Consider the following 27,974-nt stretch of genomic DNA (forward strand, 5'->3'; position numbering starts at 1 on the left):
AACAGAGATCCTAGACAGATGTCATCCAGACCCTAAGAGAAAACAAATGCCAACCCAGGATTACTATACCCAGCTCTCAAACAGAATAGATGGAGAAACCAAGACATTCCATGACAAGACCAAATTTAAGCAATATCTTTCTACTAATACAGTCCTATAGAAGATAATAGAAGGAAAACTCCAACACTATGAGGGTAATTATACTCAAATAATTAATCATCTCACGAGAAACCCAAATGAAAAGAATTGCACACACATAATACCTCCTCCAACAACAAAATTAACAGGAACTAACAATTACTGGTCTTTAATATCTCTCAATATGACTCAACTCAATTCTCTAACAAAAAGACACAGGTTAACAGACTAAATACTTAAACAGGATCTGTAGTGTGAGGAGCTGGTGACTAAAACAATTTGATTCCCAAATTGTTTCTTCATTGGGTCAATAAACACAGCAGGAGCCAATCCCTGGGCAAAGAGAAAAAGGTAGGTTTTCAGGGTCCCATGAGGAAGAGGAGGGGACACGGAGAGATTCCGGATTTGGACAAGGCTGTGAAGCAGATAGGAAGGAGCAGACATGTAGGTCACTGAGACCAATAGTTTGTAGCCTCCACAGGCAGCAATTGAAGCTAAGGACAATGGGGCTGGATATTGTTCGCCCAGCAGTTGTGTTATTTGGCTGGTTTTAAAATATTAACATTGTCTGGTGTTTTCCATCAGTGGTAACTCAAGTGGGCAGGAAAAGGGCACAGCTGGGGGCGATCACTAGAGATTTGGAAAAGCTAGCCATGGGAGCTAGGTGAGACAGTCAGTGCAAGCACTAGGCAAGGAGCAAGTGTACAGCAAGGATCCAGCATTTTTCTGCACCTCAATGAAAAAGACAGTAAATACTTCAGAATAAAGAGCTGAAAAAAAATATTTCCAAGTAAATGGTCCTAGGAAGCAAGCTGGAGTAGCCATTCTGATATCCAATAAAATAGACTTTCAACCAAAAGTTGAAAAAACTATGGGGAAGGATATTTCATATTCATCAAAAAAAAAATCCACAAAGATGAACTCTCATTTCTGAACATGTATGTCCCAAAGAGCACCCACATTTTTAAAAGACACTCTACTGAAGCTCAAAACACACATTGAACCTCAGACAATATTAGTGTGAGACTTCAACAGCCCATCTCACTAATGGACACAGAATCTAAGCAGAGATAGAATGAAACTAACATGAGTTATGGACCAAATGGATTTAACAAGTATGTACAAACATTTCACCTGAAAACAAAACAATATAACTTCTCAGCACCTCATGTAACCTTTCTAAAACAGATCATATAATCAGACTCAAAACAAGCCTCAACAAATATAAGAATAATGAAATCCTGTATTCTGTCAGATCACCACAAAGGCTGAATTTCAATAAAAACAAAAGTAACAGAAATCCCACATAATTGTGGAAACTGAACAACTCTTTACTCAATGATAACTAAGCCACTAAAGAAATAAAGAAAAAAATTAAAGACTTTCTAGAAATCAATGAAAATGAAGGCACAACCCAAAACTATGGGATGCAATAAAAGCAGTGTTATCAGGAAAATTAATAATACTGAGTGCCTACATAAATAAATTAGAATGATTGTATACTAGCAACTTAACAACACACCTGAAAGCTCTAGAATGCAAAGAAGCAAACACAGCCAAGAGAAGCAGGTGGCAGGAAATAGTCAAACTTGGGGCTGAAATAAACCAATTAGAAACAGAGACCATTATAAAGAATCAACAAAACCAAGAGCTGATTTATGAGAAAATTAACAGGATAGATAAACCCTTAGTCAAACTACATAAAGGGAACAAGGGCAGCATCCAAATTAACAAAATCAAAAATTAAAAAGGAGACATAACAATAGAAACTGAGGAAATTCAAAAAATCACCCTATCATACTACAAAAGCCTATACTCAATAAAACTGGAAAATCTATATGAAATGGATGGTTTTTTTTTTTTTTTAGATAGAACCACAGTACCAGGTTAAATCAAGATCAAGTAACTAAACATTCCCATAAAACCTGAGTAAATAGAAGCAGTCTTAAAAAATTTCCAAACCCAAACCACCCAGGACCAGTTGGTTTTAGCACAGAATTCTGAGACCTTCAAAGAAAAGTTAATACTCCTCAAACTATTATTCCACAAAGAAGAAATAGAACGAACATTACCTAATTCTGTGAAGCCACAGTTATTCCGATACCCAAACTGTACAAGACCCAACAAAAAAAGAGAACTTCAGGCAAATTTCATTTATGAATATCGATGCAAAAGTGATCAAGAAAATTCTTGCGACAGGTGAGAGTGTGCACCACAGACGCAGACAGCTTCTGGGACAGGCGGGAGCCACAGAGCAGCTGAGGCAGCACCCTTTTGGGGCCACAGACATCCGGCACCCTCCCAGCCAGAGGACAGTGGTCCCGCCCTGCACAGGAGCCCTCTGCCTCAGGAGAAGGGAGAGCCATCTTGGTTCCAGGACTCCACCGAACTTAGGAACTTAGTCTGCACAGGTGAGAGTGTGCATCACAGAGGCAGACAGCTTCTGGGACCTACCAAAGCAACACAGGATCTGGGAAAGGTCCTGTTTTGGGCCTTCTTCTTCGGCCAGGAGGAGGTCCAAACACCAGATATCTGTGCACCTTCCCTGTAAAAGGAGAAATTGTCAGCAGAGAGTGCTCTAACCACTGAAACTCAGAGGAGAGAGCCTCTCTCCCAGGTCTGCTGAAAGATGATAATCAGAATCACCAGAAGAACAATCTCTAAACAGAGACAACTATAACAACTCCAGAGATTACCAGATGGAGAAAGGTAAACGTAAGAATCTTACTAACAGAAACCAAGACCACTCACCATCATCAGAACACAGCACTCCCACTTTGCCCAGTCCAGGGCACCCCAACACACCTGAAAAGCTAGACCTGGATTTAAAAGCATATCTCATGATGATGGTAGAGGACATCAAGAAGGACTTTAATAACTCACTTAAAGAATTACAGGAGAACATTGCTAAAGAGTTACAAGTCCTTAAAGAAAAACAGGATAACACACTCAAACAGGTAAAAGTCCTTAAAGAAAAACAGGAAAACACATCCAAACATATGATGGAAATGAACAAAACCATACTAGACCTAAAAAGGGAAGTAGATACAATAAAGAAAACCCAAAATGAGGCAACACTGGAGATAGAAACCCTAGGAAAGAAATCTGGAACCATAGATGCGAGCATCAGCAACAGAATACAAGAGATGGAAGAGAGAATCTCAGGTGCAGAAGATTCCATAGAGAACATCGGCACAACAATCAAGGAAAATGGAAAATGCAAAAAGATCCTAACTCAAAACATCCAGGAAATCAAGGACACAATGAGAAGACCAAACCTATGGATAATAGGAGTGGATGAGAATGAAGATTTTCAACTCAAAGGACCAGCAAATATCTTCAACAAAATTATAGAAGAAAACTTCCCAAATCTAAAGAAAGAGATGCCCATGAACATACAAGAAGCCTACAGAACTCCAAATAGACTGGACCAGAAAAGAAATACCTCCCGACACATAATAATCAGAACAACAAATGCACTAAATAAAGATAGAATACTAGTAAGAGAAGTAAGCAGTAAGAGAAAAAGGCCAAGTAACATATAAAGGCAAGCCTATAAGAATTACACCAGATTTTTCACCAGAGACTATTAAAGCCAGAAGATCACGGACAGATGTTATACAGACATTAAAGAACACAAATTCCAGCCCAGGCTACTATACCCAGCCAAACTCTCAATTAACATAGATGGAGAAAGCAAAGTATTCCACGACAAAACCAAATTCACACATTATCTCTCCACGAATCCAGCCCTTCAAAGGATAATAACAGAAAAAACCAATACAAGGACGGGAAACAAGCCCTAGAAAAAACAAGAAGGTAATCCCTCAACAAACCTAAAAGAAGACAGCCACAAGAACAGAATGCCAACTTTAACAACAAAAATAACAGGAAGCAACCATTACTTTTCCTTAATATCTCTTAATATCAATGGACTCAACTCCCCAATAAAAAGACATAGACTAACAAACTGGCTACACAAACAAGACCCAACATTTTGCTGCTTACAGGAAACTCATCTCAGAGAAAAAGATAGACACTACCTCAGAATGAAAGGCTGGAAAACAATTTTCCAAGCAAATGGCATGAAGAAACAAGCTGGAGTAGCCATTCTAATATCTGATAAGATTGACTTCCAACCCAAAGTCATTAAAAAAGACAGAGAGGGACACTTCATACTCATCAAAGGTAAAATCCTCCAAGAGGAACTATCAATCCTGAATATCTATGCTCCAAATACAAAGGCAGCCACATTCATTAAAGAAACTTTAGTAAATCTCAAAGCACACATTGCACCTCATACAATAATAGTGGGAGACTTCAACACACCACTTTCAACAATGGACAGATCATGGAAACAGAAACTAAACAGGGACACAGTGAAACTAACAGAAGTTATGAATCAAATGGATCTGGCAGATATCTACAGAACATTCTATCCTAAAACAAAAGGATATACCTTCTTCTCAGCACCTCATGGTACCTTCTCCAAAATTGACCACATAATTGGTCACAAAACAGGCCTCAACAGATACAAAAATATTGAAATTGTCCCATGCATCCTATCAGATCACCATATACTAAGGCTGATTTTCAATAACAAAATAAATATTAGAAAGCCAACATTCACGTGGAAACTGAACAACACTCTTCTCAATGATACCTTGGTCAAGGAAGGAATAAAAAAAGAAATTAAGGAGTTTTTAGAGTTCAATGAAAATGAAGCCACAACATACCCAAACTTATGGGACACAATGAAAGCATTTCTAAGAGGAAAACTCATAGCTCTGAGTGCCTCCAAAAAGAAACTAGAGAGAGCACACATTAGCAGCTTGACAACATACCTAAAAGCACTAGAACAAAAGGAAGCAAATTCACCCAAGAGGAGTAGACAGCAGGAAATAATCAAACTCAGGGGCAAAATCAACCAAGTGGAAACAAGAAGAACTATTCAAAGAATCAACCAATCAAGGAGCTGGTTCTTTGAGAAAATCAACAAGATAGATAAACCCTTAGCCAGACTCACTAGAGGGCACAGGGAAAGCATTCTAATTAACAAAATCAGAAATGAAAAAGGAGACATAACAACAGATCCTGAAGACATCCAAAACACCATCAGATCCTTCTACCAAAGGCTATACTCAACAAAACTGGAGAACCTGGATGAAATGGAGAAGTTTCTAGACAGATACCAGGTAACAAAGTTGAATCAAGATCAGGTTAATGATCTAAACAGCCCTATATCCCCCAAAGAAATAGAAGCAGTCATTAATAGTTTCCCAACCAAAAAAAGGCCAGGACCAGAAAGGTTTAGTGCAGAGTTCTATCAGACCTTCAAAGAAGATCTAATCCCAGTTCTTCACAAACTATTCCACAAAATAGAAACAGAAGGTACTCTACCCAACTCATTCTATGAAGTCACAATTACTCTGATACCTAAACCACAAAAAGACCCAACAAAGATAGAAAACTTCAGACCAATATCCCTTATGAATATTGATGCCAAAATCCTCAATAAATTTCTTGCTAACCGAATCCAAGAACACATCAAAACAATCATCCATCCTGACCAAGTAGGTTTCATCCCAGGGATGCAGGGATGGTTCAATATACGGAAATCTATCAACGTAATCCAGTATATAAACAAACTCAAAGACAAAAACCACATGATCATCTCGTTAGATGCGGAAAAAGCATTTGACAAGATCCAACACCCATTCATGATAAAAGTCTTGGAAAGATCAGGAATTCAAGGCCCATACCTAAACATGATAAAAGCAATCTACAGCAAACCAGTAGCCAACATCAAAGGAAATGGTGAGAAGCTGGAAGAAGTCCCACTAAAATCAGGGACTAGAGAAGGCTGTCCACTCTCTCCCTACCTATTCAACATTGTACTTGAAGTCCTAGCCACAGCAATTCGACAACAAAAGGAGATCAAAGGGATACAAATTGGAAAAGATGAAGTCAAAATATCACTTTTTGCAGATGATATGATAGTATATATAAGTGACCCTAAAAATTCCACCAGAGAACTCCTAAGCCTGATAAACAGCTTCGGTGAAGTAGCTGGATATAAAATTAACTCAAACAAATCAATGGCCTTTCTCTACACAAAGAATAAACAGGCTGAGAAAGAAATTAGGGAAACAACACCCTTCTCAATAGTCACAAATAATATAAAATATCTTGGCGTGACTCTAACTAAGGAAGTGAAAGATCTGTATAATAAAAACTTCAAGTCTCTGAAGAAAGAAATTATAGAAGATCTCAGAAGATGGAAAGATCTCCCATGCTCATGGATTGGCAGGATCAACATTGTAAAAATGGCTATCTTGCCAAAAGCAATCTACAGATTCAATGCAATCCCCATCAAAATTCCAAATCAATTCTTCAACGAATTAGAAAGTGCAATCTGCAAATTCATCTGGAATAACAAAAAACCTAGGATAGCAAAAACTCTCCTCAAGGATAGAAGAACCTCTGGTGGAATCACCATGCCGGACCTAAAGCTCTACTACAGAGCAATTGTGATAAAAACTGCATGGTACTGGTATAGTGACAGACAAATAGACCAATGGAATAGAATTGAAGACCCAGAAATGAATCCACACACCTATGGTCACTTGATCTTCGACAAGGGAGCTAAAAACATCCAGTGGAAGAAAGACAGCATTTTCAACAAATGGTGCTGGCACAACTGGTTGTTAACATGTAGAAGAATGCGAATCGATCCATTCCTATCTCCTTGTACTAAGGTCAAGTCTAAGTGGATCAAGGAACTTCACATAAAACCAGAGACACTGAAACTTATAGAGGAGAAAGTGGGGAAAAGCCTTGAAGATATGGGCACAGGGGAAAAATTCCTGAATCGAACAGTAATGGCTTGTGCTGTAAGATCGAGAATTGACAAGTGGGACCTCATGAAACTACAAAGCTTCTGCAAGGCTAAAGACACCATCAATAAGACAAAAAAACCACCAACAGATTGGGAAAGGATCTTCACCTATCCTAAATCAGATAAGGGACTAATATCCAATATATATAAAGAACTCAAGAAGGTGGACTCCAGAAAGTCAAATAACCCCATTAAAAAATGGGGCTCAGAACTGAACAAAGAATTCTCACCTGAGGAATACCGAATGGCAGAGAAGCACCTGAAAAAATGTTCAACATCCTTAATCATCAGGGAAATGCAAATCAAAACAACCCTGAGATTCCACCTCACACCAGTCAGAATGGCTAATATCAAAAATTCAGGTGACAGCAGATGCTGGCGAGGATGTGGAGAAAGTGGAACACTCCTCCATTGTTGGTGGGATTGCAAGCTTGTACAACCACTCTGGAAATCAGTCTGGCGGTTCCTCAGAAAATTGGACATAGTACTACCGGAGGATCCAGCAATACCTCTCCTGGGCATATATCCAGAAGATGTCCCAACCGGTAAAAAGGACACATGCTCCACTATGTTCATAGCAGCCCTATTTATAATAGCCAGAAGCTGGAAAGAACCCAGATGTCCCTCAACAGAGGAATGGATACAGAAATTATGGTACATTTACACAATGGAGTACTACTCAGCTATTAAAAAGAATGAATTTATGAAATTCCTAGCCAAATGGATGGACCTGGAGGGCATCATCTTGAGTGAAGTAACACAATCACAAAAGATCTCACACAATATGTATTCATTGATAAGTGGATATTAGCCCAAAACTTAGGATACCCAAGATATAAGATACAATTTGATAAACGCATGAAACTCAAGAAGAATGAAGACCAAAGTGTGGACATTGTGCACCTTCTTAGAATTGGGAACAAAACACCCAGGGAAGGAGTTACAGAGACAAAGTTCGTAGCTGTGATGAAAGGATGGACCATTTAGAGACTGCTGTATCCAGGGATCCGTCCCATAATCAGCTTCTAAACACTGACACCATTGCATACACTAGTAAGATCTTGCTGAAAGGACCCAAATATAGCTGTCTCTTGTGAGACGATGCCGGGGCCTAGCAAACACAGGAGTGGATGTTCACAGTCAGCTATTGGATGTATCACAGGGCTCCCAATGGAGAAGCTAGAGAAAGTACCCAAGGAGCTAAAGGGATCTGCAACCCTATTGTTGGAACAACATGATGTACTAACCAGAACCCTGGAGCTCTTGTCTCTAGCTGCATATGTATCGAAAGATGGCCTAGTCGGCCATCAATGGAAAGAGAGGCCCATTGGACTTGCAAAACTTTATATGCCCCAATATAGGGGAATGCCAGGGCCAAAAGAATGGGAATGGGTGGGTAGGGAAGTGGGGGGCGCTATGGGGGACTTTTGGGATAGTATTGGAAATGTAATTGAGGAAAATATGTAATAAAAATATTAAAAAAAAAAGAAGCAGTCATTAATAGTTTCCCAACCAAAAAAAGGCCAGGACCAGATGGGTTTAGTGCAGAGTTCTATCAGACCTTCAAAGAAGATCTAATCCCAGTTCTTCACAAACTATTCCACAAAATAGAAACAAAAGGTACTCTACCCAACTCATTCTATGAAGCCACAATTACCCTGATACTAAACCACAAAAAGACCCAACAAAGATAGAAAACTTCAGACCAGTATCCCTTATGAATATTGATGCAAAAATCCTCAATAAAGTTCTTGCTAACCGAATCCAAGAACACATCAAAACAATCATCCATCCTGACCAAGTAGGTTTCATCCCAGGGATGCAGGGATGGTTCAATATACGGAAATCCATCAACGTAATCCAGTATATAAACAAACTCAAAGACAAAAACCACATGATCATCTCGTTAGATGCAGAAAAAACATTCGACAAGATCCAACACCCATTCATGATAAAAGTCTTGGAAAGATCAGGAATTCAAGGCCCATACCTAAACATGATAAAAACAATCTACAGCAAACCAGTAGCCAACATCAAAGTAAATGGTTAGAAGCTTGAAGCAATCCCTCTAAAATCAGGGACTAGACAAGGATGTCCACTTTCTCCATACCTATTCAACATTGTACTTGAAGTCCTAGCCAGAGCAATTCGACAACAAAAGGAGATCAAAGGGATACAAATTGGAAAAGATGAAGTCAAAATATCACTTTTTGCAGATGATATGATAGTATATATAAGTGACCCTAAAAATTCCACCAGAGAAATCCTAAACCTGATAAATAGCTTCGGTGAAGTAGCTGGATATAAAATTAACTCAAACAAATCAATGGCCTTTCTCTACACAAAGAATAAACAGGCTGAGAAAGAAATTAGGGAAACAACACCCTTCTCAATAGTCACAAATAATATAAAATATCTTGGCGTGACTCTAACTAAGGAAGTGAAAGATCTGTATAATAAAAACTTCAAGTCTCTGAAGAAAGAAATTATAGAAGATCTCAGAAGATGGAAAGATCTCCCATGCTCATGGATTGGCAGGATCAACATTGTAAAAATGGCTATCTTGCCAAAAGCAATCTACAGATTCAATGCAATTCCCATCAAAATTCCAACTCAATTCTTCAACGAATGAGAACGTGCAATCTGCAAATTCATCTGGAATAACAAAAAACTTAGGATAGCAAAAACTCTCCTCAAGGATAGAAGAACCTCTGGTGGAATCACCATGCCGGACCTAAAGCTTTACTACAGAGCAATTGTGATAAAAACTGTGTGGTACTGGTATAGTGACAGACAAATAGACCAATGGCATAGAATTGAAGACCCAGAAATGAACCCACACACCTCCGTTCACTTGATCTTCAACAAGGGAGCTAAAACCATCCAGTGGAAGAAAGACAGCATTTTCAACAAATGGTGCTGGCACAACTGGCTGTTAACATGTAGAAGAATGCGAATTGATCCATTCCTATCTTTTTGTACTAAGGTCAAGTCTAAGTGGATCAAGGAACTTCACATAAAACCAGAGACACTGAAACATATAGAGGAGAAAGTGGGGAAAAGCCTAGAAAATCAAATAACCCCATGAAAAAATGGGGCTCAGAACTGAACAAAGAATTCTCACCTGAGGAATACCGAATGGCAGAGAAGCACCTGAAAAAATGTTCAACATCCTTAATCATCAGGGAAATGCAAATCAAAACAACTCTGAGATTCCACCTCACACCAGTCAGAATGGCTAAGATCAAAAATTCAGGTGACAGCAGATGCTGGCGAGGATGTGGAGAAAGAGGAACACTCCTCCATTGTTGGTGGGATTGCAAGCTTGTACAACCACTCTGGAAATCAGTCTGGCGGTTCCTCAGAAAATTGGACATAGTACTACTGGAGGATCCAGCAATACCTGTCCTGGGCATATATCCAGAAGATGTCCCAACTGGTAAGAAGGACACATGCTCCACTATGTTCATAGCAGCCCTATTTATAATAGCCAGAAGCTGGAAAGAACCCGGATGTCCCTCAACAGAGGAATGGATACAGAAATTATGGTACATTTACACAATGGAGTACTACTCAGCTATTAAAAGAATGAATTTATGAAATTCCTAGCCAAATGGATGGACCTGGAGGGCATCATCTTGAGTGAGGTAACACAATCACAAAGGAACTCACACAATATGTATTCACTGATAAGTGGATATTAGCCCAAAACTTAGGATACCCAAGATATAAGATACAATTTGCTAAATGCATGAAACTCCTACTTGTGCCAGTTGTGCCAGCACCATTTGTTGAAAATGCTGTCTTTCTTCCACTGGATGGTTTTAGCTCCCTTGTTGAAGATCAAGAATGAAGACCAAAGTGTGGACAATATGCCCCTTCTTAGAATTGGGAACAAAACACCCATGGAAGGAGTTACAGAGACAAAGTTTCGAGCTGTGATGAAAGGATGGACCATCTAGAGACTGCCATATCCAGGGATCCATCCCATAATCAGCTTCCAAACGCTGACACCATTGCATACACTAGCAAGATTTTGCTGAAAGGACCCAAATATAGCTGTCTCTTGTGAGACTATGCCGGGGCCTAGCAAACATAGAAGTGGATGCTCACAGTCAGCTATTGGATGTATCACAGGGCTCCCAATAGAGAAGCTAGAGAAAGTACCCAAGGAGCTAAAGGTATCTGCAACCCTATAGTGGGAACAACATGATAAACTAACCAGTACCCCGGAGCTCTTGTCTCTAGCTGCATATGTATCGAAAGATGGCCTAGTTGGCCATCACTGGAAAGAGAGGCCCATTGGACTTGCAAACTTTTTATGCCCCAATATAGGGGAATGCCAGGGCCAAAAGAATGGGAATGGGTGGGTAGGGAGGTGGGGGGGGGGGGTATGGGGTACTTTTGGGATAGCATTGGAAATGTAATTGAGGAAAATATGTAATAAAAAATATTAAAATTTTTTTTAAAATATTAAAAATATAAAAAATATATATTAAAAATTAAAAAAAGAAAAGTGAAGAAGCACCATAAAGTAACTTACTGTGTGGTTGAAAAAAAAATAATAAATACATAAAATGTAAAAAAAAAAAAAACAAAAAACAAAAAAAGAAAGAAAATTCTTGCAAACCAAATCCAAGAACACCTCAAAACTGTTGTTGACCATCATCAACTTGGCTTCAGACCATGCATGCAGGAAGGGTTCAATAAATAAAAATTCATCAACATAAACTGTTTAAACAAACCCAAAGAAAAAGGTCACATAATCACCTAATTAGATGCTGAAAAAGCCTTTGACAAAATAAAACACCCCCTCATGTTAAAAGTCTTGGAGAAATCAGGAATTCATGGTACATACCTAAAATGATTAAGAACAATATACATCAAATCAACAGCCAACATCAAATTCAAGGAGAGAAAGTAGAAACAATCCCTTTAAAATCAGAGAAAACCAGAACTACCAACTCTCTCCCTATATATTCAATATAGTACATGAAGTTCAAGCAAGAGCAATTATACAACAAAAGGATATCAAAGTGCTGCAAATTGGAAAAGAAAAATAAATCACTTTTAACAGATGATGTGATAGTATACATAAGTGATCCCCAAAATTCTACCAGAGAATCCGTATAACTAATAACTCCAACACAGTGGCTGGATATAAAATAAATCAAACAAATCAGTAGTCTTGCTTTATACAAATTATAAACAGGCTGAGAAAGAAAGTAAGAAAACAAGACCCTTCACAATAGCCACAAATAATATAAAATATCTTGGTATAATCTTACCAAGCAAGTGAAAGACCTGGATAACAAGAACTTCATGTCCCTGAAGAAAGAAATAGAAGAAGACCTCAGAAGATGGAAAGAGCTCCCATGTACATGGATCAGTAGGATTAACATAGTGAAAAGGCAACCTTACCAAAAGCAATCTACAGATTCAATGCAATCTCCATCACAATTCCAACACAATTTTGTTTTCGTTTTTTTGTTTTGGTTTTGTTTTGTTTTGTTTTGTTTTGTTTATTCAAGACAGGGTTTCTCTGTGTAGCTCTGGCTGTCCTGGAACTCACTTTGCAGTCCAGGCTGGCCTCAAACTCAGAGATCTGCTTGCCTCTTCCTCCCAAGTGCTGGGATTAAAGGCGTGCGCCACCACCACCTGGCTATCCAACACAATTTTACTCAGACTTAGAAAGACCAATTCTCAATTTCATGTGGAAAAAACAAAATAACTAGGATAGCCAAAACAATTCTCAACAACAAAATATCCTTGTGGGAATTACCATTCCTGACCTCACACTTTACTACAAAGCAATAGTGATAGGGCCACATGGTATTTGTACAGAGACAGACAGGTGGATCAGTGAAATAGAATTAAAGACCCATGAAAAAATTCACACACCTATTGTCACTTTAATCTTTGACAAACAAGGCAAAACCATACAGTAGAAAAAGAAACAAAGCATCTTCAATAAGTGGTGCAGTACATACTGATGAGGATGTGGAGAAAGAGCAACACTTCTTCATTGCTTCAGTGGACGTGAAATTTTGTACAACCACTCTGGAAATCAATCTGTTGGTTTCTTAGAAAATTGGGAATAGTTCTAAGTCAAAACTGTGCTATACCATTCCTGGGCATCTACCCAAAATATACTCCTCCAAACCAAAAGGACACGTTTTTCACTGTGTTCATAGCACCTTTTTTCCTAAAAGACAGAAATTGGTCTTATGTTAATGTCTTTAAGACACTTGGAATTAATTTTTGTGTGGCATGTGAGACAGGGCTATATACTAATTATCTTATATGTGGACATAGACTTTTCCTGCACTATTTAGTGAAGAGGCTGGCTCTTCTCAAGTATGTGTTGTTAGTATCTTTGTCAAAGATTGGTTCCTGCAACATAATGACACAATGCCTTTATCTTCTCTTCTGTTCCACTACTCCATGTGTCAGGTTTGGTGACAGTACTGTGATGTTTTGTGTTGTTTGTTGGTTGGTTGGTTGGTTTTAGTGTGGCTTTATAATATAGTTCTATACAAACAAAGTATTGTGATAATTTGAATATTCTAAAGAATGGATATGTATCCTTTACCACTTTGTTCTAATAAGAATATACTGCAATTTACATTCATCTTATACACTAGTGATGCTACTATCCTTGTTAATAAGAACACTAAGCTATACCCACAAATATGTAGACCTCATCACTTGTTTAAACCCATAAGGTTTTATCCATACCACTATTAGAGAACTCTGATTCCATACTCAGTTGAAAGCATTCTATGCTGACTTCTGTGGTTCATTTGTGAATTCTGAATAAGTGGATGTTAAAGTACTAATTCAGTTGGGTTGAATCATCCACATGATGCTATGCACTGAAAAAAAATGACCTATACTGAAATCAAACATAACTTTCATCAACAACTGACATGTGTAAAATGAGTGCTAGGCACTGGGAGAGAATAAATGTACAAGAACCAAATTTTCAGCATGTTCTAAGTTCAGTTTCTAGCTCATCTGTTGGCTATAAGCCATGAATTAGTAAGCAACTGCACATCTGTCCACATCTATTTCCATGAGAAATATATATGTAATCTCTGAAGCTTTCTGTATGTTCCTTCACATGCCTCTCATGATTCTCCCAGAAAGGGGTTGCACTGCAATAACTATGCACTTCTGGGTGATATTTTCATAGTGTGCAGAACCCTCAATAAACCAGGCCCTAACCTCATCTTCTTCAGTCATCTGATCATGGGTTGCATCCCATAATTCATTCAGAGCATGCTTAAGGATGAAGACATTCTTATAGTAGAACCATGGGCATTCTTCATTTCCTACTGTGCCCTCAGAACCTGCTGAGGCCCTATCACATAAACACCACTTCCACTTGACGATGGGTGGCTACTGTGTACATGCTGTCTCCCCAAAGGAAAGTACCTGCCCACAGAGTAAGGTAGAGTCTTAATCCCAAATCCTAAGGGTTTCCACTGTGATTCACAGTGATAGAGGGCCCTGCTGAGCTCTTAACAGGATCTCTATACTATTGAAACTCAGGTTAACTGGATCTATTAGATCTTGGGCCCAAGTAGAAAAGTTACTTGTACCTCAGTATGGACCTAGTGAAGAATTTTATCTTTTTTTTTTTAAATATATATTTTCTTTATTTACATTTCAAATGTTATCCCCTTTCCTAGTTTTCTCTCCGAAAATCCCCTATCCTCTCCCCACCCCATTGCTCCCCAACCCACCCAATCCTATTCCTGGTCCTGACTTACCCATATACTGGGGCCTAGAACTTTCACAGGACCGAGGGCCTCTCCTCTCATTGATGACCGACTAGGCCATCCTCTGCTACATATATAGCTAGAGCCACAAGTTCCACCATGTGTTTTCTTTGATTGGTGGTATAGTTCCAAGGAGTTCTGGGGGAGGGGGGTACTGGTTAGTTCATTTTGATGTTCCTCCTATGGGGCTTCAGTCCCCTTCAGCTCCCTCGGTATTTCTCTGGCTCCTTCATTAGGGACCTTGTGCTCCATCCAATGGCTATGACTGTGAGCATCCACTTCTGTATTTGCCAGGCACTGGCAGAGCCTCACAGGAGACAGCCTTATCATGCTCCTGTCAGCAGTCTCTTGTTGGCAACTACCTAGTGCCTGGGTTTAGTGGTTGTTTATGGGATGGATCCCCAAGTGGGGCAGTCTCTGGATGGTCATTCCTTCAGGTTCTGCTTTGAACTTTGTCTCTGTAACTCCTTCCATGATCTTAATCCAGTATTATTAAAAACTAGAGATTTTCCAAGTGCCTTAGTATATCAGCTGGAGATACGCATCCAAATAAGGAATGTGTTGTCCCCAATATCTATAAAGGTCCAATAAATATCCTGTCTTTTTCTTGGTAATAGGTGGAACAAGGTGCAGACTTACCTTCTTCTACCTTAGAAGGAATATTACTACATGTTGCACATCCTTGAAAGTTTAGAAAGTATACTGAGGTAGAAAGTCGTTAAATTTAGGTTGGATTATTTTTCCATCTTCTAATGTGCATGTGTATTATCAACAGGTTCCCAAATGCTTGTAATTTCTGCATTACTTGCTCCAAGTACCATACCATAATGTTATCAATAAAGTAGACCAGCATAATATCTTGAGAAAGAGGGAAGGGATCTAAGGATTTACACCTGGCATCACCAAATGAAAACAAATTGCTTTTGTTGGGCCTTAAGAACAAGTACTTTTTAAAAAACATTTGTGAGGTCACTATCTGCTTACAGATATCAGAAGATAAGTTAATTTCCCCAATAAAAGATATTACATCAGGAATAACAAGTGCAATTGGAGAAACATCCTCACTATGTTCATCATATTCAACAGTAATTCTACATGAATGAATTCTCCACCATGGAATTCTCCAACTTTTCTCTACTTGGACCAAACAAGAGATAGCGGTGGGAATCATTACCTTTGCATCTTTTTAGTCCTTGATTTCTGTAATCGCCCTGTGAATGGGATAGTGTTTTTGCTTCACTATTTTCTCTGGTAAAAGCAACTCTACTGGGCTCCAGTCCTGTTTCCAATCACAATAGGCCTCACACAGCAGGTAAGGAAAAAAAATGGGGATTCTGCTGTGAATGAGAATTCCTGAAAAAAACCGATGTTTGGCTGTGATCTAAAAACTCCTGAAATGGACTGTGTTTCCAGAGACTTGCAGACAGACTGCAACTTACAGGACTGTGGAGACATTGGACTTTTGTAGGATCAGAGGCTCACGACATTATCCTAGGCCAATTTTAGCCCCTGGAACAATCATTCCTTGGCCCACTCTGTGTCTGAAATAAAACCTCATGAGAGTAGATAGAAAAACATTAAGAAGCTATTAATTTAAAATAACATCCCCTGGTAATTAATAAAATATATTCAAAGCAATTAGTTTAGCAGAATGCTAGGTCCTGCGAATGTCATCAGACAACATTTTGGAGCTCTAAACAGGTCTCATCTTTCTCAGTATGCTTACCTTTCTCATATGCCCACTAATGCATTATAAATTTGCATTTATTTATAATTTTCTTTGTCTATAAAACTGTAACAACTTTATAAAACTGTTTCTACAATGGAACACAGACTTTGGGGGTAAAATCAATCTATGTTCTCTTCGGGAGTCACAGGCATGTTTGAGGTGAAAGCTGTTTCTTTTATCAACACTGACAATTTTTAGGAGTATATAACTAAAGTACATATCTTGGGATTTTGGCTATAACCAAATAACCACAGTATGGTCCTACTGTGAATCAGATCTTATCCAAAGTTTCATCAGTTACCTGATACCCATCAGCCCTTACTTTAATTGGAAAGGCATGATACTTTTGAGGTCTCTTGGAATCATTGTCAAATCAGAACCAGTGTCCACTAGATCTGGAAAATCTGAGAGTCCATATTTCCAAGCATATAGTTATACAAGTAAAAGCTTAGAGTTTCTTCTTGAGAATACTCAGAAAAGGTCTATCAGGAAAACCATTCTTCACGCTGCCAAAATCTGTGTTAAGAACTTGTGTCCTCTGTGCAAGAGAGCAAGGGCCCTTAACAAATATAATATTTCTTTAGAACCAAGACAAATTGGTATTTTAGTTATTTTATTTATTTACATTCCAGACATTGTACCTCTGTGGTACCCAGCCCCCATATTTCCTCATCCCATTCACCTTAGCCTATGAGAGGGAGCTTCTCCTCCTGCCCCCACTCCAGAGGCATCCCCCTTACCTGGGGTTCCAAGTCTGCACAGGATTTAACACATCCTCTCCCACTGAGACAAGAAAAGGCAGTCCTCCGATATATATGTGGCAGGGGACTTAGCCCATCCATGTGTGTTTCCTGATTGGTGGCTTAGTACCTTAGACCTCAGAGGGGTCCAGGTGAGTTAAGATTGCTGGTCTTCCTATGGGGTTGCCATCCCCTTCAGCTTTTTCAATCCTTCCCCTAATTCATCTATAGTGGTTCCCTAACTTCAGTCCAATGACTGGGTGTAAGTATTTGCATCTCTCTCAGTCAACTGCTGGTAGGGCCTCTCAGAGGACAGGCATGATAGCTTCCTATTGGTAAGCACATCATTGCATCAGTAATAGTGTCAGGCCTTGTGTCTCCCCTCCCCACCCCCATGATATGGATCGAAATTTGGACCAGTCACTGGACAGTCTTTCATTTAGTCTCTTCTTCACTTTGTCCCTGCAGTTCTATTACAGAGAAACAATTCTGGGTCAGATTTTTCTTTTCTTTTTTTATATGAATGCTCTTTTTTTTAATTAGGTATTTTCTTTATTTACATTTCAAATGCTATACCAAAAGTCCCCCATACCCCACCCACTCCCCTACCCACCCACTCCCACTTCTTGGCCCTGGTGTTCCCTGTACTGAGGCATATAAAGTTTGCAAGACCAAGGGGCCTCTCTTCCCAATGAAGGCTGACTAGGCCATCTTCTGCTATGTATGCAGCTAGAGACACGAGCTCTGGGGATACTGGTTAGTTCATATTATAGGGTTGCAGACCCCTTTAGCTCCTTGGGTACTTTCTCTAGCTCCTCCATTGGGGGCCCTGTGTTCCATCCAATAGCTGACTGTGAGCATCCACTTCTGTGTTTGCATAGCCTCACAAGCGACAGCTATATCAGGGTCCTTTCAGCAAAATCTTGCTGGCGTATGCAATTGTGTCTGTGTTTGGAGGCTGATTATGTCCAACTGGTAATAAGGACACATGCTCCACTATGTTCATAGCAGCCTTATAATAGCCAGAAGCTGGAAAGAACCCAGATGTCCCTCAACAGAGGAATGGATACAGAAAATGTGGTACATTTACACAATGGAGTACTACTCAGCTATTAAAAACAATGAATTTATGAAATTCCTAGGCAAATTGATGGACCTGGAGGGCATCATTCTGAGTGAGGTAACCCAATCACAAAAGAACTCACATGATATGTACTCACTGATAAGTGGATATTAGCCCAGAAACTTAGAATACCCAAAATACAAGTTGCAAAACACATGAAACATAAGAAGAACGAAGACCAAAGTGTGGTCACTTTGCCCCTTCTTAGAATTGGGAACACCCATGGAAGGAGTTACAGAGACAAAATTTGGAATGAAGATGAAAGGATGGACCATCTAGAGACTGCCGCACCCTGAGTCAGAAATTTTAAGAGTGGGTTGGTGACCTCATCCCTCTCATGGGGGCCATGTCTATCTACTGGAGGTGGGTTCTTCAAGTTCCATCTCCCCACTGCTGGGCATTTAAGTTAAGGTCACCCATTGAGTCCTGGGAGACTTTCATATCCCAGGTCTCTACGACTTTCAAGAGCCCCCCCCCCCCACATCTCCCATCCCATACTGCTGCATATTTCCACTCATTCTCCTATTCTACTTGGCTTCTCTCCTGCCCCCCTATACCTGACCTAGATCCTCTTTTCCACTCCCCTTTCCCTCTCTGACACAGGTCCCTCTATCCCTCTGCCTCCCATGATTATTGTGTCCCTCTTCTAAGTGGGATTGAAGAATTCTTACTTGGGCCTTCCTTCTTGTTAAACTTGTGGGTTATTTCCTGAATATTCTGTACTTTTTAGCTATTATCCTCTTATCAGTGAGTACATACCATTTATGTCCTTTTGGAACTGGGTTACCTCACTCAGGATGATATTTCCTAGTTCAATCCATTTTTGCTGCAAAATCCCTGATGTCCTAGTTTTGAATAGCTAAATAGCATTCCATTGTGCAAATGAACATTTTCTGTATTGATTCTTTGGTTTAGGGACATCTGAATTGTTTCCAGCTTCTGGCTGTTACAAATAAGTCTACTAAGAACATAGTGGAGTGTCCTTGTGGTATGGTGGAGCATCTTTTGGGTATACACCAAGGAGTGGTATAACTGGGTCTTCAAGTAGAACTATTTCCAATTTTCTGAGCAACCACCAGATTGATTTCAGATTGGGTGTACCAGTTTGCTGTCCCATCAGCAATGGAGTGGTGTTTCTCTTTTTCCACATCCTCACCAGCATATGTTGTTACTTGAGTTTTTGATCTTAGCCATTCTGATGATTGTAAGATGGAATCTCAGGATCAATTTGATTAGCATTTCCCTGATGACTGATGTCACTGAACATTTCTAAAAGTGCTTCTTCACCATTTGAGATTCCCCTGCTTAGAATCTTCTGTTTAGCTCTATACCCCATTTTTAATTGGGTCATTTTGTTTGTATATGAGTACTTTATAAATTATTAATATGAGCCCTTTTTCATATGAAGGGTTGATGAAGATCTTTTCCCAATCTGTAGGCTACCATTTTGCACTATTGACACAATTCTTTGCATTTCAGTTTTAGGAGTTGGCATTTATTAATTGTTGATCTGAGTGCCTGAGTCACTGGGGCTCTGTTCAGGAAGTTGTCTTCTGAACCAATGAGTTCAAAGCAATTTTCCACCTTCTTCTACTAGTTATAGTGTAGGGGCCTATAGGTTTTAGGTTAAGGTTTTTTATGCACTTGGTCTTCAGTTTTGTGCAAGGTGATAAATATGGATCTATTTACAATCATCCACAGGCAGACAGCCACCATTTTTTGAAGATTTTTTTTCCATTGTATAGTTTTGACTTCATTGTCAGAAATAGTGTCCATAGATGTGTGAGCTTATTTCAGGGTCTTCAATTAGATTCCATTGACCTACGTGTCTGTTTCTATATAAATGCCATGCACTTTTCAATACTACTGATCTATAGTAGTGCTTGAAATCATTGATGGTGATACCTCCAGATATTCTTTTATTGTACAGAAAATATTGAATCTGTAGGCTGTCCCTAAGATCTGGGATAGGAGAGGCTCCCAGGAGTCAATGAAGCTGACCTTAGCTGAGCTGCCCAATAGTGGTAACATGGAACCTGAACAGGCCACCACCTGAAACCAGGCAGGGCCCACAGGATGAATAAGAGCACCAACCTACCCCCAAATCTTCCAACTCCAAATGTGTCCTGTCTAAATGAAATGCAGGAACAAAAGTGGAGCAGAGACTGGCAGAATGGTCAATCAATAATCAGCCAACTTGAGACCTATGCCATGGGCAAGTATTGATGATACTCCATTATCGTTCAGACAGAAGGTTAGCATAGCTGTCCTCTGAGAGGCTGTAACCAACAGCAAATGGAAACAGATGCTGACATTCACAGACAAATATTGGATGCATGCCAGAGACCCTTATAGAAGTGTTGGGGGTAAGAGTGAAGGCCTTGAAGGGATGAGAACACTATAGGAAGTCCAACAGTGTCAATTAACCTAGACCCCTGGAGGATCTCAGACACTGAACCAACTAAAGACATATATGGGTTGTAGCAAGGCTCCTGGAACGTATGTAGCAGACCTTGTCTGAGCAGGAGACGAGTCTAATCATGCAGAAACTTGATGAAACAGAGTGGGGAGATACTTCTTAGAGGCAAGGGGGAAAGGGGATAAATGGAAGGAATTCTGTGAGGGGAGAACAGGGAAGGGGCAGCATTGGGATATAAATAATCAAATAAATAAATAGATAAAAATTTCACACAAAAAGTAATATGACAGAAAAGTGAGATTAGTCAAAAAAAAAAAACACCTCTTATTTTCACACAAAAGTATGGCAATGTAAACAGTGAAACAGAAAATTCTAACCAATAGATAAAATATGTTTGAGTGAAGTCAGATTCCCTACTGGTTCCAAATATGATGACTACTGATAAATATGAAAATTTTGTGATATAATCTAGTTTAAAACACCTTGAGTATTCTAGTAGCTCGAATATATTAACAAGGAAATTATTGCATGAAGACATCTCTACATTCATTAGAACCATAAAAAAGTGATTTTGCTTTTTTAAATTTATGTGGATGATATTGAAATTGAATCTGCAGTTTAAAATATCAAAAATACAGAGTAATCCCTCAAACTTTCAATGCTACTCTCTTATCCTTGCAGATGGGAGTCTAGTATAACTGTCCTCTGAAAGGCTCTACCTAGCTGATGGCAGAAATAGATGCAGATACTACAGCTAAATATTGGACTGAGGTTGGAGACTTATGTCAGAGTTGGGGACTGATTGAAGGCACTGAAGGTGATAAGAACTACACAGAAAGACAAAGAAAGTCAACTAACCTGGATACTTGGAAGCTCTAAAAAACTGAGCCACAAACCAAAGAGCATACATGGAATCGACCGAGGTTCCCGGCACATAGGCTGCCTCAGTGAGAAAGAATGTTTCTAACCATGCAGAGACTTGATGTGTCAGTGTAGGGGGATACCCAGGGCACCCCCACAATCTCTGATAAGAAGAGAAAAAGGGGTGGGAGGGAGGCTATGTGAGGGAGAGACTGGGAGTAGGCACACTGTTTAAGATACAAATAAATACATAACTAGAATTTATAAAATTAAAAAAAAACAGAAAAAGAAAAAATATAATGGGATTACACCAGCATGGGGCATAGAGCCATCTGAAACAGCAGTTAGAGAGGAACCCATGTCCTCTTCAGACCTCTGGGAGCATCAGGAATGCACTTATACATAGATGCTAGTACCACGCTGTACACATAGATAAAATGAGTAAACAAGTTTTTTTCAAAGAATCATGTTTTTAAAAATTCTAGTAGTACTGAGACAGCAAGTTTTTCACCATACTAGTAATTCTCTTATCAGAACTGATTTGTACCAAAGGAGTAATTGTGGGATAAGCATTTACCACAAACTTCTGAACAATCAAGAAGACCGGATCATAAATCCATAACAGGATTGAGGTGAATGAGATGATGAAGTCCACCCAGTACATGACCACAAAGAAAACCACCAGCAGCAAGATGATATGGGTAGCCCTTGTCTCAGGGGATGCTCTCAGGCAAGGAGTGATGCTATGAAGATGCTTGCATTGCCTCTGATGTCTACACAAGATAATCACCATGTATGTGCTTGTAATCAGCATGATTCCTACAAGAAACATATCCCTGGAAGTTGTGACAGTTAAAATCAAGCTCCTGACAATGTAGTTAATGGGGAAGAGTGAGCAGGATTTAGTGACCTTCAACTGCTTGGACTGACTCACATTGGTAAAACCACCAACATAAAAGATCAAGTTACTACTGAAGGACAAATTGAAAGACCAAATATAAAATAATGCATTGATCATGTATTTTTTTAGTCTATGTTTAATTTTTGCCAACAAGGAGTTCCTATGACTGATAGTGACAGCCTGGAACACACTCAGGAGGCAGGTGATGCAGATAGAGAGACCTCTCATCACTCTCTTTGTGTAAAAAGTTGCCTTACATTTGAAGTCATTCTCAACATTCAGTGACTCAAATATGTCTGCAAGCCAAAAATTCTCTCCAGTGAGAAACATCATTATGTGAACAAAGGACAGTTGACAGGAGATCAAGTCCATGGGCTTAGGTCTGTGACCTAGGATTATGAAAATATAGAAAACAAGAAGAAATATATTGGCTAGGACTCCAATCCCAGCTTGAAAATAAAGGATATTCTCTAATAATGAAGACATAAAGGAAAGTGAACTCATCTTTAGAGAATGGTGGAAGCATATTTCTTATATCTGAAAAAGAGAGAGAATACATGAAACTTGTGATTCACTGGACAGTATGTTTATATCATCCTTCCATTTTCTATATTAATTATTAATTAACCTTTCTCTTTAACATTTATTGTTCCAGAGTGTACATTATAGTCTACATTTCTATATGTCTTCCATATATCTCCTGTATATATAAACTATCATAGATAATACATTCATGCACACATATTTTTGTACATAATAGAAACTTTGTCTGATTCTAGTTACTTAAAGATACAATCCTATTAATATAAATTTCCTTATTTTATGCTTAACACCTAAAACAGAAATGATGAACACCGAATATTAATCAGAATTGTACAACTGAACAAAATATATGGCAGTCTGGCAAAAAAAAAAAAAAAAAAAAAAACACAAAAGATACTCAAAAAGAATCACATGACCCTGTCTCATGGTCCATAATTTTACTATTCTCTTTTTTGCAACTATCCATGCTTCTACTCATAATTCTAATGGAATCAAAGTTATAATTCTTGATAATCTTTCTATTTTAATCAGCACAAAGGTCTACCTCAATTTGTTGTATATGTTTCTTTTTCATGAAATCATACCTAGAACCTAGAAGACAGAGATGCATTGGGAGACCATTAGTTTACTATTCACACTCTATTAATTACATTACTGGTATGGTTATAAATAGCTGTAAATGGCTTTGAGTTCATTTCCCATCTTATTTAAACCCTTTGTGAACTCCACTTCAATATTAAGGAACTAACTTCCACATATCAACACAAATACTATTTTTTTCCTTTAGGTGGGGTAGGGATATAAATCATTACCATTGTGATTCCTAATGGCCTTTTCGGCCATCCATATTGTTATTTTCCTAACTATCTCCATCTCTGTATTTGTATTTACATTCATATTTATATTATCATAATTTAATAATTTAAAAAAATCCTGGATAATATATAATTCAAGGCTAGACTCCAAATTGAAAGAGTACCCTTATTCATATTTAAAATTGAAAATGCACAAACTATATATATATATATATATATATATATATATAATTTTTTATTAATTATATGACTACAATTTATGTTTAACACAGAACAGGAAAAATAAGTAATATAAAATATAATATAAGGTAAAATGAACTAATCTAGAGTTTTCTTTATTTTCCCAAAGGTATGTGCTTCATCCTCTCTACTTTATATACATTGCTTTGTAAATGTTTATCCCATAGAGAAAATGACACACCTTCTAATTAATCAAGTGTCATCTTTCTCTGGGGTTCACTGAAAAGAACCTTAATTACCATGGATCAGAGATGTTAACACAGGGAAGCACTCAGAATGTTTTATTGGAAAAGCAACAACAGGCTGAGGCTTTTCACATTAGTTAAAATTGTAATATTTAGTTGTAAATACAAAAACCCAAAGTGTATCCATAAGCATTCATAAGAATAGAGAGCCATCGCTATTAAATTGACCAAGACCAAAAAACTAAGCAGTGTGTAGACGGCTGTCTGAAGAGACTTTCAACAAGAGACCAAGAGCTGCTTTCTCCATAGCTCTACATTCTTCCAAGAAAAATTCATTGTGCACTTTCATTATCCCAGAACTTGATTTTAGAACACTCTTGTTTTATGAATTTACAGTGATCTTTGCTTTCTGCTTGTGGAGATTTAGTACTCTAAGGAACATATAAATTAAATAGATCAATTTCACTTTGCGTTTTACCATATTTAGGAGTAATGTGCTAAAAGTAGCGTGACTACTGAGAAAGAAGTGACTTTCAGGTGACAAGGGTACATGATGTTGACAGGTGTACTGTCCACTCTCTCAGAGCAAGAATAACTCTTTATGAATCCCAGGAGATGAAGACTTCAGCTACCCAAGCTAGTCTCATGGAATCTTCATAAAATAGTCAATGACAGCAGGAATAAATACTGATCACTTACTTATAAGGTATCAATTCACAGCTATTACCTGAACTCTTAAATACCTTACATACATGGACTGCTTTGGGCAAATTGAATTTATCACAGGTGTGACTGGAAGGGCACAGACGCTGAAGAGAGTGCATATTTTAATGAGAATTTTTTCTTTGTAACTATTGGAAGAGACTTTTGGGATGTTGACTTTAAACAATTTTATGCTGATTGAAAACAGAAAATGTTTTTCGCACTGCTAATGAAAACCTTACTAAATTTTATATAAGTAGCAATATAACCAGGTTCAATTTTTGGAGATACTAAAGATGAATTTATTTTAATAAAACGCAAATGCCTGCAGAAAACTTTCCAAAGAATTTCTAAGTATATGTAAACTTAACAGAATAAAATATTACTGATAAAGACTAAATTAGTTAATATTTGCTGTATACTCCTAGCTTCAGTTTCATATAATTAAACATACATGGCCAGTTATCTTGAAAAAAGTAATAAAATGAGAAAATATAAAGTTTAATTTCAATGTACATTAATATTATAAATATAGTCATGCAAACCAATATATTTCTGGTCTTTATTTTTCACCCTTCAAGTTATTTCAGGTGTCTTGTTACATGGGGTTGAACACATTCAAGAGGATCCCATGTCAGATGCACTACTTGAAATGTTGCATTTGGGGCTATATTTACATATATATATATAAGAGTACATCCATTGTAAATACTGATTGGTAACATGACATTTTCAATCACAATGTAATACCTACTAGTGATCTTTATACTATGACCCTTTCCTGTCTCTTTGTCTGTTCATCTGCTGGGCCCCATCCTCTGGTAATAAGGACACATGCTCCACTATGTTTATAGCAGCCTTATTTATAATAGCCAGAAGCTGGAAAGAACCCAGATGTCCCTCAACAGAGGAACGGATACAGAAAATGTGGTACATTTACACAATGGAGTACTACTCAGCTATTAAAAACAATGAATTTATGAAATTCTTGGGCAAATGGATGTATCTGGAGGATATCATCCTGAGTGAGGTAACCCAATCACAAAAGAAGTCACTTGATATGCACTCACTGATAAGCGGGTATTAGCCCAGAAACTTAGAATACCCAAGATACAATTTGCAAAACACAAGAAAATCAAGAAGAAGGAAGACCAATGTGTGAATACTTCATTCCCCATCCTCTTTCGAATAGCTCACTTTTAGTGTCACATATATAATCAGAGATCATATTTATCAAAATATATATTATTTCAAAAATCATTATATTGATAGTTCTATGTCTACAAGGATGTGCTGTGTTTGCTCATGAAACAGTTGGCTCAAAAGCAAAATTCTAAGCAAGAGAATTGTCTAAGCACTTAATACAGAAAATCTTGCTCTATTCTAACACATACTTACAGCTCTCAATATAATGAAGAGATAAAGGAATACTCACCCTGTTGAGCCTTCCATAAACATCCTTGTAGGAGGAGACCCTAAGATGTAGTTATAAGGAAGAAATGTTATCAGTTTGTCTCCCTCTAGACCCACAGTCATCATGTCATCTGGAGAAGGCATTTCTGACCTTGAGGTTGTTACAAAGTGGTACCATTAAATGGAAAAGTGAACTTCCCTAATTTCAGAAAAGTGGAGTATGCACATCAGAGCTCTGGGTTTCTATTGGGTATGGTATTCTCCCCAGGCTATCTCTCTCTATGTGGATTAACTGATCCCAGTCCTTGTGAACAAAACAAAAGTAAAAATAATAATATCCTATTTAAAAGAAGTTGAATAACAATTTAGATTACCCAAGGTATCTGTTTTGCTTCCCAAACTTTCCTTGTGGTCTCCATGCTTATTTGACATTGGCTTCAGGGTCTCATTTAGATAATATCAGAAATTCTGATGAAATTAAGAAAAGTTCACCTCCTCCAAACACACTTGAGGAAAAATATCTTTCTTGTATTAAACACAGAAGTGTGGTAATATAAATGTTATGGGGCTGAAATGGGACTAAGGGGACAGGGATGTAATCAGTTGATAGTGGGCATGGCTAGAAAATATTGAGGGGGGACGCTATGAAAAAATATTCAAGTTATAGGTACAAGTGAGGGAAAATAACCCTATGTCAATGGCAAACAGAAGCCTTCAATAAGATCATAGAAAAATCCATGCAAGACACACCTATATAACACAAGGGATGCACTGAACACACAGAAAAGACAGGAGCAGAATTAAAATTTTCTATGCACCTTATAGTTAAAACACTAAATATATGGAACTAAAAAATGGGTTGAAAGCTCTAAGAGGAAACTTCAAGTCTCAAATAAAGAAAACATATTAAATGGAAAAATGAACTTCCCTAATTACAGAAGAGTTGATTTCTCAAGGTAAATTTTCTAAATCAAAAGATCCTGAAGCAATACATTCCAAGTTCTAAATGACAGTCAAACTAAAATATTATACCAAGCAAAACTACTGCCATGATTGAAGGAAGAACAATTTCTACAACCTAGACAGCCCCCCAATTTTATATTCAACAAACTAATCCAAACATAACATGGGGAGCACTATTTTGGGCTGAAATGAAAAATGAGCATAGCAGAGGGACTGTGGAATAATATTAAGCCATAACTACAAAATCACAAAGTACCATTGAGAACACAACACCAAAAATCACCAACATGATGACCAGAACTAACACACATTTCAATAACACTTTAAATGAATGGGCTCAATTCTGCACTCAAAAATCATGGACTCACTAAATTTATCAAAAAACAAAATCCATATATCTGCCTATAACAAACACATCTTAGTTTGAAAGATAGGCACAAACTTAAAGTAAAATGATAGACAAAACTACTCCAATGGAACCAGTAATACAGAGAGTGCAACTATTCTAACACTTAACAAA

The 27,974-nt window shown here is 38.1% G+C and overlaps 1 protein-coding gene across 1 annotated transcript; it reads right to left on the reverse strand.

Moving 5' to 3' along the window:
- Nucleotides 1–21,997: 21,997 nt before the first annotated feature.
- Nucleotides 21,998–26,530, reverse strand: LOC110296783 (vomeronasal type-1 receptor 90-like). The gene is made up of 2 exons (XM_021165553.2): nt 26,514–26,530; nt 21,998–23,130 (listed from the first exon to the last, which is right to left on the reverse strand). The coding sequence occupies exon 2, from the start codon at nt 23,095–23,097 to the stop codon at nt 22,174–22,176; it is 924 nt and encodes a 307-aa protein (XP_021021212.1). The 5' UTR covers nt 23,098–23,130; nt 26,514–26,530; the 3' UTR covers nt 21,998–22,173.
- Nucleotides 26,531–27,974: the final 1,444 nt, after the last annotated feature.

The sequence above is a fragment of the Mus caroli genome, unplaced genomic scaffold (genome assembly GCF_978045245.1).
Source record: "Mus caroli unplaced genomic scaffold, Mus_caroli_1 scaffold_7, whole genome shotgun sequence".
Taxonomy (NCBI): Eukaryota; Metazoa; Chordata; class Mammalia; order Rodentia; family Muridae; genus Mus; species Mus caroli.

Bases quoted from the DNA above. Each gene is read 5' to 3' on its own strand.
- LOC110296783 (XM_021165553.2), bottom strand. From the start codon at position 23,097: ATGAGTTCACTTTCCTTTATGTCTTCATTATTAGAGAATATCCTTTAT.